Consider the following 16,437-nt stretch of genomic DNA (forward strand, 5'->3'; position numbering starts at 1 on the left):
AGACTTTTTTTTTTTTTTTTTGTTCCACTTTATTTATTTATTATTTAGATTTATACCCTGCATCTTCCTTCAGAGGAGCCCAGAGCAGCACGTTAACTATATGCAACCCACAACTCCCAGCTTCATGAACGAAAAATACTGCAGTGATACAGATTGAATGCTATGTTTAGGGCGTGTCATCTTAGAGGGGAAAACTTAATTTCTGCAAATTTCTTCAGTGAGCAGTCTTAAAAATATGTTTCTGGTTAAATCTGCTACTGAACAACATTTAGTTTGCTAAGTCTACGTTTGATGAAGAAGCCCATAAAACTGTTTGCAGAAAAACAAATTACAATTTTACTTTCTGAAAAGGTTAGGTAATGCCAAACAAACAAACAAATAGATTAACTGAAAGGACTTGGCAATCATTTTTAATTATTTCTACGCAATTTTACACACATTTTACTTACTAAGCAAAACTAAATAATATTAAATTAACCCAAATATCTTTGGAATTCCCAAGTCATGTTACAACTTTTCAGCACTCCTCATTTTTGGAATTCAAAAGTTCAAAAATTCAACATGCTCTAATGTGGCAATCTTCCATATTGGAGCCAATCCATATGAGGACATATTTAGTAACCAATAAATTTAATTGCATAATGCTTATTATGGTCCACCCCAAATCATTCTGCAGCAAGCCATTCTTCTTCCTACTTTTGTTTCTCTGTGAACAGATTTAATTCATGAAGAGCAGAACACAAAGAACAAATAAATAATACACCCGACAACAAAACGTATAGCTCAGTTTTCAAGTACATAGTCCTAATGGATTTTTTCCCATGAATCTCGTTTTTAACAACTTGTTCTTCTTAACAAGATACTGAAGAACATAAAGTGATTTTGGAAAGTCAGACAGCATATCCTTCTGCTGAACACGAGGCAGTGTGTGGCTTTTCTCACCAAGCAGATCCAGGAAATACTTTTTTGGGCATTTTTTGTTTCCAATTCTAATTATTCTTGGAATCCAAGAAGCAAAACTGCCCTAGGTAGAAGGATTGATCTAAAGGGCTGTATTTAACAGAGCGAAATCAATATTTCCTATGGTATTTTTGTTTCTGTTGAGCAAGTGTTCAATATGTCACTGCAAAAGTCTGCAAAGTGACTTAAGTCTATATTGATAAAATGACATCTTAAATAAGGTTCTGCATATTGTCTAGACTTTCATTTCAGTGATGGGGGTAATGATTACATAAGAAGAAGCAGCAGTAGTAATAGTAGAAGAAGAAGTAGAGAGAGAAAAATAATCTTTTTACAACTTACAATTTGTTCTGCAGTGCACATGCAGGGCAATGCCACCCTGAATACTCCTTGTATAGTAGATGCAAATGCTATTCTCCCTGCAGCAAACTAAGATAAGACGAAGCCTGCTTTTACCTCTTTGGAGTGCCTTTACTCCTGTAAGTTAGGTTGCTCATTCATTTCAATGGAGAAGGAGGGAAGGATTCTCACTGTGTCCTTGGAAGTTTTATAAAATGTGTTCAAAATGGGTATTAAACAGCTGCATTTAACAATACAAAACACAAAGTAAAAATGTGGAAGTATCATAACAAGTGGGGTGGTGGAGAAGAATTTTCCGGTAGAAGACCTTATTTTTATTCAAGGATGCATTCAGAGCAAGACATCTTGATTGCTCTAAGGGTCTAAAAGATGTGTTTCATGTGTTTGATTCCGTAGGTTTTAAAGAAGACCATGATAATGAGCGCCCAGAGTCCTAAGATAAACCCTCCGGGAGGATGCCAGTCTTTCTGTTTTGGTTTCTGCGAAGCGAAAAGCAAAAAGGAAAGGGAAAAGTTAATATTCAATGTTCACTACCAGATAAGGGTTAAAAAGAAAAAGCACAGGATTCTTTGGGTGATAACAGCACCAGTGGAGGTATCTGCTCACAAAAGAAGAGGAAGCTCCCTGTCTGCCCTCGATAATCCCATCTCAGGTAGCCCCTAGTGCCCCCCGTCTATCTCAGAGGGTTGAGAGATGCCCCAGAACAAGACTGTTGTTGTGTGCTACAACAGACATCTCCTGTTGGATCAACAAAAATATTGATGAAATACGCTGAAATGTGGCAATATATTACACCCAGGTAGACCACGACATAGTGCGATACAGCAACCATTTTAGTTCTCTTTTTCGGGTGTCAAAGATACTGTGTGTGCGTGCGTGTGCACACACAAACACCTATTTTATTTGTAGAGGAGTCTACAAATGTCAGGTACCACTACAATCTGGTTTGTCAGGGGAAGGGGAGGAGGCCAGAACCTTTTCAGAATGTTTATAGGAACATGATTCAATGAAATGATAGGGTTTGGTTTTTTTAAAAAAAAAGTATTTAAAGCAATGAATGATGCAGACAACTCTGTAGCTTATAGTAATGAGAAAACAGGCAACTGCAAATGAATGGCTAAGCAACTCTCATTAATGATAAATGGATGAAGCTCCAATCAGTCTCCCCAATAGTATTCACATGCACTTTCTCCCAAAATATCAAGCCTACACACACACACACACAGAGAGAGAGAGAGAGAGAGCGCGCAAGTAACAGCTCCTACACCTCACACAAAAGAACCCTTTTGGTTTAAATTTTCCTAATTAACCCAGAACTTCATATGCATATTGCATTGCTCATTTCATCAATCTCTTTGTGCTATCAATCTTTCTTCACTTGGATCTCAGACAAATCCTTACCACAAAGTGGCACCTGACCCTCCTAGACAAATGACTTCAATTTGCAGCCAGTGACACTAAAAGCCTTTCTCGTCTATTTTGTATAGAACACGTAATTTAATTTCTTTAAAGAAATTTATTGGAATAAATATTTATAAGGTGACCCCGGTGGAAGGTTTTACATCTTGTCATACAACACACCAAAGCTGCCACCCCAACTGCCTTCCTGGGCTCTGAAATTCCAAGGGAGATCTGGCGAAAGGAATGCTTTTTATATTTGAATTCAAGAGCACATAAATAATCTGTTCAAAGCTGAACAGTGCAGCTTTGAAATGCACTGGATACATTATTGATATTTTTAAAAAGACAGCAAGGCAGCAAAAAGAAAAACAGCTGGAAGAGGTGAATGTGCTGCATTCTAAGAAATAAATATGACTTGACATTGGGGATTTAGAGATGTACAGAGCGAAAACTGCATGCAAGGCTGCACCCAAGCTATAGCAGTAGCAATGCAGTAGCAGAACTTATCTGGAGAGCCACACAAGATTGTTGGTCAAGTGTGAACAGCAGTGGTAGACAGCACAGCATGTGAATAAGCATGTTGGTGAGTATCTGTATTACTATGTCCAGTTTAGTTCACATGCCCATCCCACCGGCCAATTGTTCCCTCCCATGTTCTGGTAATAGCAAGAGGAGTAAAACAAGGACATCTGGTGCCAACAACAGGACAGCATTAACCTTTCAAATGGGTAACTTCATTGTCGTCATAAAATACAAGCGCCAATAGCCAAATGGGGGGTGATATGTTAGGGAAGGGGCACTGTGGTCATTTCCATCCTACCTATGCCTTTGGAGCCTGAGACAAGCTGTTGACCCTAGAACTTCTATCTTTCCTGGAGCATCACAACCCCGGCACCTGCAAGCTTCTGGTAACCTAGAATTTTGACCTACCCAAGTGGATGTTATTGAGCCTCATTCCATTGATATCCAACTCCTTCCAATTCTGACCTTTTCTACCACCTTGAACTCCTTAACTAACACATATAATTCCTTCATTTTCTGTTCTTAAATGCTCTGGTAGCTGACCCAGTCAATTTTAGTCCTCAGAGGATTATTCATATTTGCTCCTTTGTAACATGGGTCTGTTGGCTTTGCAGTTTCCCCTTAAATCTTGCAACTCTGACTTGTGACACTGAGCTTATAAACACTGAGCCTTTGCCACTGCTCTTTGAACTTCCAGTTATTATCCCCTTACCCTTTTGCACATTTTACCTGACCTCACTCGCATGGGGAGCACTTGCCTTTAACTGGGTCACAGAAACCCCTCCATTCTTTGTTCCATTTTTTATTTGTTCCTAACCACCTCCTTTAAGTTTCCTGCCAATTAAGAAACAAAAGACAACACTACAGTATTTTTAGGAGCTCAAAGGTCCATGAATGCACAGAGTAAAGGCTGGTCCCCTGGTAAAAAGTCAGGAGCAACTGCTTTAACTGCAAAGCACTTCACACCAAAAGCAATTTCACAGGCGTCTGTGCAACTGCATGGGAAAAGGTTGGTGGAAACCAAGATACACATGAGCCAGTAACTGCCTTTACAACTGGAGCTGCCAGGGAAAGTGCACCTGCTAACATGGAAGCAGCTGCTGGATTTTTACAAGCATACAGCCTAGCTGTAATTCGCTATACAGTCAGGTATTGACGCTCTTATTTAGAGAATTTCAGAAATGTGAATAAATTCTGCACCCCAAAATATATTTGCGTCATATTAGGACACATGCATCTCAATCTCGTTTGCATAGTGATTAATATGCAGGAGCTTATAACGTGGTGAGGCAGTGACGCACAACTGACCTCCAGTTTGTTGCATCGCTGGTGCTTACCATGAGGTAGAGGGAGAAGGCGGGGAGGCATGGTGGAAGCACAGTGGTGGGTGTGCCAGATTGGCTTTGCCATTGTGTTTGCAACAGACTGACCTCACTGCAGCCTCACTCCCTTCATGTAAGCAGCAGTGCAAGCAACCGGAGGTCAAGGCAGCAGTGGAGCCCCACAAAGCTGTCTGCTATTAGCAATATGCTCAGCATTGGGGAAAGGCCAAATTAAGGGAACTGCTAATGCAAAATAAAAAAATAAAACAAAGCGTTCATTTAACATCTAAGCTGCACATAAGCCTATTTTCTGATACTATAAATAGGTTTAGTAAATAAGACTTTTAAGTTTCCTAGTCCATCCATCCCATAGTCCAAACTCAGCTATAAGTGATATTAGGTAAACAAGATAATAATTTGGAAATAACTGGTAGCAGCAGAAGGAATAAGAAAAGCAGATGACTTTAGTATATAAAGATCTAAGTGGTGCGGATCCTATCTGAGGAAATATAAAGGTGGGATTTTAACCTAGAGATAATATAACAAAAAGTGCCAAGCTGGCAGAGACTTGAGTATTTCTTGGAGTTATAATTAAGGCACAGGAAGGCTATCAGATTTCCCTTTCTGCAATGAAGCCACATTCTAGACTTTTATCCCATGAACTATTAAAACCCCTTTCTTTTATGTAACAATAATTGCCTAATTTGCCGAGGTCCACAATCTTTCTTTCTTTCTCTTTCTTTCTTTCTTTCTTTCTTTCTTTCTTTCTTTCTTTCTTTCCAAGCAAGGTTATTTTGGCCTCAGTGCTAAAGCACAGTAACCAAACCCTCACGTTTTCTAATGAAACATAAATGCCTCGTAGTGAACAAGATAAACGGAGGCATCCATGCCTCGGGACAAGCAGGCTCTATGACACCTGCTAAACTACATCCATAGCTGTTTTAATTCCAACTAATTCTCCACCTGGCAATTTCATTGGCATGGCACCCATGTTGCAACTTTACTGGAGCTTGTCTGCATTTTCCCCCTAGTTTTTGGATTTACACCACACATTAACCCCTTTGTAAATGCTCTCTTTTCCCCATCGTAATTGATGTTAACTGGTGAAAAGCATGCACAAAATGGTACGGTGAGTCATGAACAAATACATTTAGCAGCTTAAGGGCCGGGTATTATTAAATTGGAGGAGATTCTGAATTAAAAAGCTAGGTAGCTAGGCAACAGCTGGCTTCCAACTGTGAATAGTTTTCTGTCATACTCTTTGTAGTTGGGATAGAATCATTACTCTGTGGAACTTCTAAACAGTTAACAGAATTCCGCTCTGCGTATTGTAATTAAGAAGAGGATAAAACGGAGTATTTTCAAACTGGATGGGTCTATAGGGATCCCTGTGGAAAATATCCAAGGTTTCCAGCGAGTGACTTTCATAAAGTGCAGCGCACATGTTGTTACTAGAGTAAAAATGCATTGTGTGAAAAGAATGATAAAGAAAATGTACTAGAGATAAAGCAACAATTAAGCATGCGAGTAGTTAAATTTTTTTTAATTTAAAAAATAGCAAAATCAGGGTAAAAAGTTAAGATTACAGCTTTTTGCATACAAACTTCACAGGCAGAAAAGCCACTCTGCAGATTTAATAAGGTTCCAATATAGATTTTATCCACCTTGACTCAACAGAAATAAGACTGAAAACTGACTTCTGAAAATGGGCTTTAAAATTCTGTGCTGAAGGGTGGGCAAGTGCAGTTAACCAAAAAGATCCATGCAGAGGCAGCACAATATAGGATGCAACAGTCACAATTCATAAATATGTGTGGTACAATCTAGTCAAGAACATGGCCCAACTCTCCAGTGGTGTTTGGTGTGGTGTAGAAACCTCTAGCTTTTGCGTGATTAGTATGCAGCCTATTATACAAAGTTAAGCATTAAAACTTAAAACCCACTTTGGTTATTGGCCCCAGTAACCTTTGCTTCTGGCTCTGCCCGCCACTGGAATGGAGCCACCACTGCATTGTTCTAAATGCTTCTATACATTAATCCTTACAACAACTCACTGTAAGGTTGGCTCACATTGTTACCCTAGTGGTAGGACGGTGAAAGGCAGAGGTAGCAGCTTGCCTCTGGCCAGTCTAGGTTGAAATTTTAATCACAGATATCCTAGCCGACAGCTACACTCCCAGCCACTTCTGTACAGAAGCTCCCTCTCACTCTCGCTCAGAAGCCACCTTTGCCAGAGAAATCAGTGGGGCTTTCAATGTCAGGCCCACTATGCATAGACAAGGTCTCTCAAGTACATTGCCTAAATTTTGTGACTGTCAAAAGGATGTTTACAACCTGAATGCCAGTCTTTATGACATTTTGGTTAATAAGCAGAAATGGAGGGATTAAACAAAAATGCTCCAAATTGTTTCATAGATTAACATGCATCTTTTATGCCGGAATTCTGTTAGGACTTTAATCGTACTGTGGATATGAAAGGGGATTAAGTTATTAGCAGATAGTTGGATTTATTAATATTTTTCCCACATGACCCAAAAATCCTACAGATTGTAAGCTTGCACATTTTACCATAATGTGTTAGTTCACATGTGTTACAGGGAGGTTTGTGGGGAGGGGGAGGGTATTTGTTTTGGTAATGCTAATGTATTGTTTGTTTTGTGAGGAGGGAGAATAAAGTAAAATTTCACAAATATGTTGTCCATACTATTGTTTTGTAACAACTATATAGGATATTCCACATAATAAAACAGCCGAATTTTAGGACAATTTAATGGAAATCCTTTTTGACTGAGGGGGTGTGTGCATTTGAATTGTGATATAGCTGGCAGAGTTGCCTACTTAATCTATTTAAAATGCAAAATTGTAACTAGAATTATTTTGCAATTAAAATACATACAAGTGAAAACGTAAGATAATTCACAACAGGCGAAGGAGACAGACTAGAGGGGAAATTCTGATCTTTTTTGTCTATTCTTTTCTCTACCTCCTGTGTGCCTTCTGGTATGTTTGCTGCAGAACTATTTGGGGTCTTATCTTTCTTTCGAGCCAACATGAACCAGGTACCCACCATATTTAAGTTTCCATCCCTGTTAAGCCTAGGAAACTCACTGGTTATACCTGCCAGGTTTCTTATACTCTTTGTCCTCCATACACTGCTACTCCTCATCAATTTCTCTAATATTCCTTATCAAGCTACTCCAATTCTAATTTGAGTACCTGGACTAACTTTAAAACTACTACTACTACTATTACTTTGGGAAACACTGATCCGGCAAAAGTTTCTATAGAAGGGCCAATAAAATATAGAGATCAATGACACCTCTCCTACACGGTATCTTATGCCCACCAAGGGCCTTGCGCTAACAGTAATTATGTCTCTTTGTGTCTGAAAGAAAAGACATCTCAGGAGGACAATGTGGAATGTCTAGCAATTATGTACTCGATTCACTGTCTACTTAAGCAAATATAGTCCCCTCAGGATCAACAGAAAAGCACCAAGCAAAAAAACAGGGAAAAACCAAACGAAGTCAACATGGCATAAATCTGGGGACATTTATGCAATAAACAATGTTATTCTGCCTTTTCTACAACACAGACTCTCAACTGCACCCATCTCTATTCATTTCCTCATTCCTATTCATTCTGAAAACAGAAATAATTTGATGAAAACACCAGCCTTTCTGAATTATTTAGGAAAACAATGCTAGAGGAAGCAACCCTGGTGAGCAGCCTGCCAATATCTCTCTCCCTCTCTATTCATCAACTCTGTCAAGATGGGCCTGTGTGTCACATGACTACAGCCTTACAGGAGACCATAGAAGGATAAACAACAACAGGAAAGTTGCCAGCATACCATCTCATTAACATTACATGATAGTTAAAGTGTGATTAATGCATGTATCTACTTGGAACTACTCTGCACTTCGATATAGGAAAATGCCAGAGCAGCAATTCTAATGATTTCTCAATTAAATAGGTAAAATATAAATCAAATATACGGCGACACACATGCACACACCCTATATGACAGCAGTACTCTCTCTCATCAATATGGGTCTGTAGGTAACAATTACATTTTACTGTTTTGTCCTGCCCTTGGGACAAATGAAGGCATTATAAACTAGAGAACATTAGCAAAAGCAAAAACACCCCTCCCATGACTCTTTAAAGAGTTTTCTACCACTACAAATTACTGTTTACAACAGCCCCCTCCAACTTGCTGTCCTCCAGATGTTTTGGGCCACAACTGTCATCAGTTCCAGCCAGAAAAGCCACTGGTCAGAGACAAAATGAGCTGTGGTCCATAACATCTGGAGGGAACCAAGTTGGGGTCAGCCTGATTGACACAGAGCCATGAATGAGAAACTAAATGCTATGAATACTAGACATTAAGAAGAAGAAAGAGGTGGTCATTAACACCAGCATGGTTTGCTTGAGAAAGTATGTGGGCTCTTGTCTGAGAGAGAATACTGAATCGCGAGGACTTCCAAGATACAGTGTGGGATTCTTGGACCTTGGGAACAATTCATCTATCAAGATGTCAAATCAGCTATATGCTAGCTATGTAATGAGGATAACACCAGCCATAAAGAAGCTTGACACTTTCTGTTTGTTTAGAGGATAAAGATAAAGAAAGAAGCCTAGTATGCAGATTCAGGATATATTTCTACATCTCAAGTTCAAAAACTGTTTTTGGAGAGGCATGGGAAAATATTCTGGCATTTACTACATGGGAAATTATGGCAGACTTGAAAGTAACTGTTCCCCTGGTGCCTCCAAATTGCCTCCAGGCAAGACATTCATGTGTGCATTCAGTTGCACTGTAAATATAGAAACAACATGTGTAGTTCCTTCTCTGCCCATCCCCTTCGGTATACAGTTACATGCACCACATGCAGAAGTCTGGCTCTTGTGCCTCCTTCAAACGATGGATTTTAAACAAGCCATAGTTTATCCAGCAGATGTTAACTCCTATAGAGCATGTGAGATTCCAGTTGCACTGAAGCTTCTGAGATTTAAGTCAGAGGAGGGCTAGACAGGCAATGGCTCGTTATGCCCTTCTTACCAAAGTGCTTCCAGTAGGTTAGGTTCTTTGAGGGCCAGCCCTGGTGCCAATTCCCCCTTCCACTCTGAATCCTTGGCCTCACCCCTCAAAGTAAGGGAAGTCAAACTCTAGCATCATGACACCAGCATGGCCAATGGTCAAGAATCATGGGGGTTGGAATTCAACAATACAGTGGTGCCCCACAAGACGAATGCCTCGCAAGACGAAAAACCCGCTAGACGAAAGGGTTTTCCGTTTTTCGAGGCGCTTCGCAGGACGAATTTCCCTATGGGTTTGCGAGTTTTTTCCCTCCCCCCCTTTTCTAAGCCGCTAATAGCCGCTTAGCCGCTAAGCCGCTAATAGCCGCTAATAGCCACTAATAGCACTAATCCGCTAAGCCGCTAATAGGGATGCTTCGTAAGACGAAAAAACCGCTAAACGAAGAGACTCGCAGAACGGATTATTTTCGTCTTGCGAGGCACCACTGTATCTGGGTGGTCACAGGTTCCCCACCCATGGTTTAAACAAGACAGTGTTCCTTTAATTCAAATGTCATTGGGAAGTGTGGTTTGAAATTGGAGGCACTGATCTCCTCTGACATGTAAAAGATGGCAAGAGGGAAAGATGAGCCTAAGACTCATCCCAATATGTCCATATAGTTAGTAAAGTGTGGCTTCTCATTATGTCTGAATCAGGTCTGTATTAAAATCTGAATCTATAACATTAAGGGTCTGTTCTCCCAATGCTATCAACACGAGCCCCTAATTTATCTGGAATTCACTTTGCTCACATGTAAGTTTCTCTCAAATGCCTTTATTATTATTTTTTAAAGAGTGGAGAAAAACACTTAAAGAAAAAATATTTCCACAAATCATTTCTGTAGGGCTGAACAATTAACAGAAACTGCAAAGGGGAACTGCAGCAATGCAGGCGACAATTCCAGAACTAATAAATACTTTTAAAAAGGCACTCTGTGTTTAATTTGTGTACACCTCATACTGATATCTGTAAATAGATATAATTAACAATAGAATAAATCTGTTCTGCAGTATATTATTCTAAGCCATTAGGCAAATTTTCTCACCATGATATGAAAAATGTCAACTACTTAATTAGCACACCTACTTAGCCTGAAAACCCTGTAGTGCATTCAAACTAACATTTTTTGTGTGTGTGTTGGACTATGGGGAAAGAACAACATCAATTAAATTTGTTCTAGGAGGAAATATTTAGAAATGTCTGAATAGCTAAGAAAAAAATGTGAAATTATCACATCACGTTTGGCATTCTCAACATTCTGTTGCTTAAGCGGGGGAGGAAACGATTTCACCCCAGCTCATCACTGCCACATTTGGGGCAATTTTTAAAAATATATTATATATCTCTAGTGTAGGGTTCAAGGGTGTCAACGAGAGGAGGAAGTTAAATCTCTTTTTAGCTATGCAAATTTTATTTGATGGTAGGTCTAACTCCCTAAAATGTATTTGCATTTAGTATAATCCTTGTTCAGCAGAAATGTAAGTTAATGTGAAGAAAACGAAGTTTGGGAAAAGCCCACTGGTAGCAAGGCTTTGCAAAACATAACAGCAGTGGCCTGAATTTTGAAAGAGAACAACAAGTCTAAAATTGCTTTCTAAGGATAACTTTTTTAAAAAACACAACTTCAAACATTAGAAAAATAGTGTAGAATATCGTATCAGGTGGATTTATTTTTTTTAAAATCTAATTTCCATTCATGGGAGAACACCAGCAGAAAAGCCAGCTAAAGTGCTCTAAGCTAATGTGATAGGTATCTTCAGCATTATTATTGGTGCCTAATGTTATTCCTGTGGTTTATGCTAGTGAGGTAAATCAGACCGACTGCTGGCTTTAACACTTCTGTACAGAGTACAGTATGCTGCTGACATACTAAATTCTCAGTATTAAATAAATTTTGAAATAGATTCCTGTGCCTTCAGCTACGCTAGGCATATATCTCTCCAATGCCATGCTTACAACAGCACATGGTATATTAAGAAGCTGTCAAAGCTATTAAGGTCATTAACACTGGCACATATATTTGAGTCTATTCCTATGCGATTTAGGAGGACATTATTTGCATACTATTATGCACCAGGAAACCTATTCCTCATATTCCCACAGGAAACAACTCGCTGGAGTGACCTAAATAGTATTCACTATTCTGATTCAAAATACGAAGAAACAGCAAATAAATGAGAAGCAATTCTGCAGACAGATGCAGAGACTTTGAGAACAGTTAAGCAAAAGCTTGAGCTAACAAATGACAACTGCAGATGAATGTGGACAAATGTAGCATAATGAGTCTCAGAGGAGCAAAGAATAAAGAGGGGAGGGAGGAAGTAAATTATACGCTTAACGGGGAAAATTCTACTACGGCAGACTATGCATAAAATACCTGCCAGGTATTGCACCAAAACACCTCAAGCCTGCTGTCATAGACCTATGCAGCTGTTTAAAATGTTCTTTAGTAGCCAGTGGTTTAAAGAATTGCTTTATACTGCTTCTAATTGTTTAGCTTTCTTGTTATATTGCTGAACACCTACCTGGTATTTTATAAATACTTAAACAAATAAATTAATAGCAAAGTCAAAGTAGATGCAGACCTAACTATTTCAGCAATCAGTATTACCTCACAAGTCACTTCTCAACATCTCTAATAATCAGGAAAAGGGGTCTTAAAAAGAAAGAGCAGCAGAGGGAAATCTCAGAAACTCACATTAACTTTAGCTACACCTCATTGTACTCTGAAGACATGACAGCACTAGCAGTTTCTTAGGCAATGCACAGTGATTCATTTTTACTTACAGAGATGCCAGAGCCCCAATCTGCCTGGAAGCTGCAGTTTGACGAAATGCTATGTTTCTAATCTGAGATGCATGTGAGCCAGCAGAGATTACCCGGTGCTGTGAAGAAAAGGCCTTCTGGACATACTTAGAGGCACTCTCTTTTTAAATTACTATTTTGCTTTTTTTTTTCAGAGCCATACTCTATCATTGCGGGGTAGGGCAGTTTGCTCCAAAACTCAGTCTACAAGCTTTTCGAGCATGTAGGTTACTGCCAGAGATTTCTAGTGTACAAAGTTATTTCTCCATGAAACACTAAGTGCTGGAATACATATTAAATGCCACAGAATTATTATAGCATTACAGAACATCCTTACTGAATTGTAGGTGTCGACCATGGTGCAGTTCTGCCAATTTAAAATGGCGAGTGGCTGAGGCCAGAACCTTACATTGATGACAGAATGATAACCGCACTTACAAGGTCATTTAGTTGTAAAATTAATGACTACACACACACGAGTAATTACTATGCTTTAACTTCAATTTTATGGTAACATATAACAAAGTCTACTTAAGATTATTTCAAATGAGGTTTCTAGGAAACCTTATTTTTAATAGAATTTCCCAGACACCAAGTATAGTGTATGCCTTTTTTGTAATGGAAAGTTTTTGGAAATTTGAATAGGGTTAGTTTAAAAAAGGTTTTAAAAGCTTGGCGATCTAGTCCCAACAGACTGGGGAGTTTGTGCTGAGTCTATGGCCTACTTCAGGGATGGATAAAAGAACGAGGAAAGAAAAACCACTCCTCATAGGATACAGGAGAGGAAAATGAAGCTCAAGTAGCATAGCTTGGGAAGTAGAATCTTAAGAGATGTGACTGACAGGTGAACTAGATGTTTAACAGAAATGCTTGCAACTTTTCCATTTTTCTCCATGAAAAGCCGTTTATGAAAAATGTGAATTAATTTCTGATGTGTTTAGCCCTCCCTCCCCCAGCTATTCAATATCTCCCTCCTCCTGGGCGGCGTCAGGGAGAGGGAGAGATTGTCAGCCATATTTGCTCCTCCAAAAGCAGAAAAAGAGGTTGTGGGGAATTGAGTGGAAAACAGCTTCAGTCAGGAGAAAGTTACACACATTTGAATGGAAACGCCCAGTTCGGGTCTTATTCATAATAAAGAAAGCTGAGAGATAATCTGAGATGTAGAGAATAACATCAGTATAATCTAACAGCACTAGGCAGTAAGGTTGACACCTGATCTAGCTTTGAAAATCTTTGGAATATGTTGACAAGGTAAGGTAAAACATGCTTCTATAAGAAGTATCACCTCTCATTCTTGAAGAATGGTAGCAGGGAAAATTAGTTTAAATTAAGTTCATCTGCCTCAGCGTCCTTCAAGGCAGCCTGGAAATTTTAGTTCCTAGAGTTCCAGAGAAACTTAACTGGTCATGGAACGAGGAGATCAGACGGACCAAACACCTTGCAAAAAAATGGAACTACCTTCAAAATGTACTCATTGAGAACACTAGGCTCAGTAGCCAATTTTTTTAAATGCATCAAACACTTGTGTACACACCCTGGGATTCATACGTTAAGTGGGAAATGCAACAATTAACTATTACTACAAACTGTAACTTGCAAAAGCAAATATTTTCCGTAGCAACAATAACATAGAAGCCCTCCCACACTGAGAGTAACAACTGGTGACTGACATTGATTGATGCCCTATAGCACAAGCTACATTAGAGAGCTAGCTTGTCATCCTCAATGTACACTTGAATTTCTTTGGCACCAATGAAGACAACAGAACAAGAAGACCGACAACAATATAACCTGGGAGTGCATGACCTGCGGATGATGGATGAGGAATGCATCCAATGTTTCTTGCACTTGTGACCTCTCTAGGAAGCTGGAAAAGTCCAAGCAAAGTCATCCTATCTTGCTTGAAAGATGCCCTGTTTTCAGCTCAAAACGCTGGAAATATATACCTCAAGCGCTGATCAATGCCATAAAGCAATGCGCTTAAGCATTTCCTTGCAGCTTGTCAATAGTACTGCAAATTATGTTTTATTTAAGAATCAGAGTGACTGCTGCCCTGAACTAGGGCAATTGAATACAACCCATTACAGACATTATGATGCAGAATAACTGTTCAGGGTTTGGACTATTCTGCCCATCTCTTAACAAGTCAAGAACCCTTTGTTGATATGCTAATCCACCTGCCCTATTGTTAATCAAATGTACCTATTGTACACTTCTGGGGTGGGAAAAGACAACCTGGAAAGTTTCAGTAACATAACACAATAGAAGCCTCTAAAAAATTCTTCTAATTAAAGAGGAGAGGATCTTGGGATGAGAGATAAACATGAAGTGGCCACTTTGCTTGTGTGAGTTTTTGTTTGTCTTTGGGCTACAGAGAGAAGAGCACAAAGGCAGTGTACATCCAACCTCATGATCTGACACCCAGTTATTACCCATCTCTCAAGCTACGCTTAGCAGAGCAAAGAGGAAACACTTTCTAGATAGAAATGCTAAGCCTAGTTGAGCTTCTAGAAATAAACTTGAAGTCTGATTTGTTTGTAAAGGGAAGGCAGCAGGACGGGGGGAAATTTCTCAGTGAAGAACACTAACTTGGGATCACCACCAGTCTGGAATTTCCATTAAAAGTGGAACTAGAAAATAAATCCCTTTCTACCACAGCACTTAATGAAGAAATAATAACCAAAAGTAACCTTTATCCCCCAATGAAAGCATGAGATTCTGTTAATGGGTTATGTCACCCTTAGCTCTGCTACTAGTCATATAGTTACACCTGTAGGATTGGGTTGTAATAAATGTTAAATGTTAATGATCCTCAACGTGAGTGCTACACAGGGATATGTTTATCTCTCGGAAACGAATGCTACTCGGAGATAATGAAATATATATTTTAATCATTTTCGATGCTTCAAAATATACTAGGAACAATATGATCAGAACTTCTGCTTGATTCTGCACACAGATATTGTCTCTCTAGCACCTCCCTTCTCTTTCTCTCATATGTAGTAGTAATTCCCTTTGATATTTTGTGCCCACAGAACTGACACAAATTGGCAGAACTTGGCATAATGACACTTGCTGCTCCTGGGCACATAAGTAGCTATTAGACTTCAATACATTAGAGATATGAGAAAAATAAAAGGCCCAACAATGCCAACATAAAAGAAAGCAATAAAACCAAAGTGCTCATCTCAGGACACAGAAGTAGGAACAAACGTATTTTATGAACAACACTGGGGCAATTGTTCATTCGTCTGTTTCTTTCCTCCCCGTTGTACTTTAAAATCTAAAGTAAACAAGCTATTTTCTTTTCTTAATTTTACCCTACAATAATAAAACCCAATAAAACCTAGAACAATTTGTACGACTGAAGATTAAGATTTTTTTTTTTAAAAAAAAACTTTTCATATGTTGCCAAAATATCCTTGTATTTTCTTTCCCAGAATGAAAGCTCCAGGGGACTGTTTTGTCCGATGATTAGAAGTGAAATGGCTAAAGGAATTGTCTTATGTCCTTTCCTCATTTACATAACTACACAATTGAATATATACTATTTGTATATCATTTGTCCATTCACCATGGCCTAGTTTGTACATAACAGTAAACCATGGTTTATTAAACCATGGCTAGCATTATGATTGAACCCTGCCCACAGCTTAACTGTCAACATACCACAATCTGAAATCATGGGTTGAATTATAAGCATGTGTTTGTTTTAACCATGGCGCGGCATTATGTGTGAACCCTTTAACCATGGTTTAACTGGTGAATATCTGGGGTGGGGTGGTCAAACTATAAAGGCATGATACAAGAGCAAACAGAAAGCAAATTAAACATCAGAGAAACAACCCATGGCTTGTTTTGCCCATCTGCATAACAACTCAGAATTCATTAAACAAACTGTGACTTAGCGTTTTATGTGGAAAAGGTCCTTTAATCTATAAGATGGTTCACAAAAGGGATAAAAACATCCACCATAATTTAGAA

At 39.0% G+C, this 16,437-nt stretch overlaps 1 protein-coding gene across 1 annotated transcript in view; it reads right to left on the reverse strand.

The window, feature by feature from the left end:
* Nucleotides 1-383: 383 nt before the first annotated feature.
* Nucleotides 384-16,437, reverse strand: part of PIGK (phosphatidylinositol glycan anchor biosynthesis class K) — a 109,759-nt gene continuing 93,705 nt past the window's right edge. The window contains exon 11 of the mRNA XM_081868354.1: nt 384-1,799. Within this exon, the coding sequence (XP_081724480.1) occupies nt 1,683-1,799 (117 nt within the window). The 3' untranslated portion in view covers nt 384-1,682. The remainder of the gene's footprint in view (nt 1,800-16,437) is intronic.

The sequence above is a fragment of the Podarcis erhardii genome (genome assembly GCF_964252035.2).
Source record: "Podarcis erhardii genome assembly, chromosome: 6".
NCBI classification, from domain to species: Eukaryota; Metazoa; Chordata; class Lepidosauria; order Squamata; family Lacertidae; genus Podarcis; species Podarcis erhardii.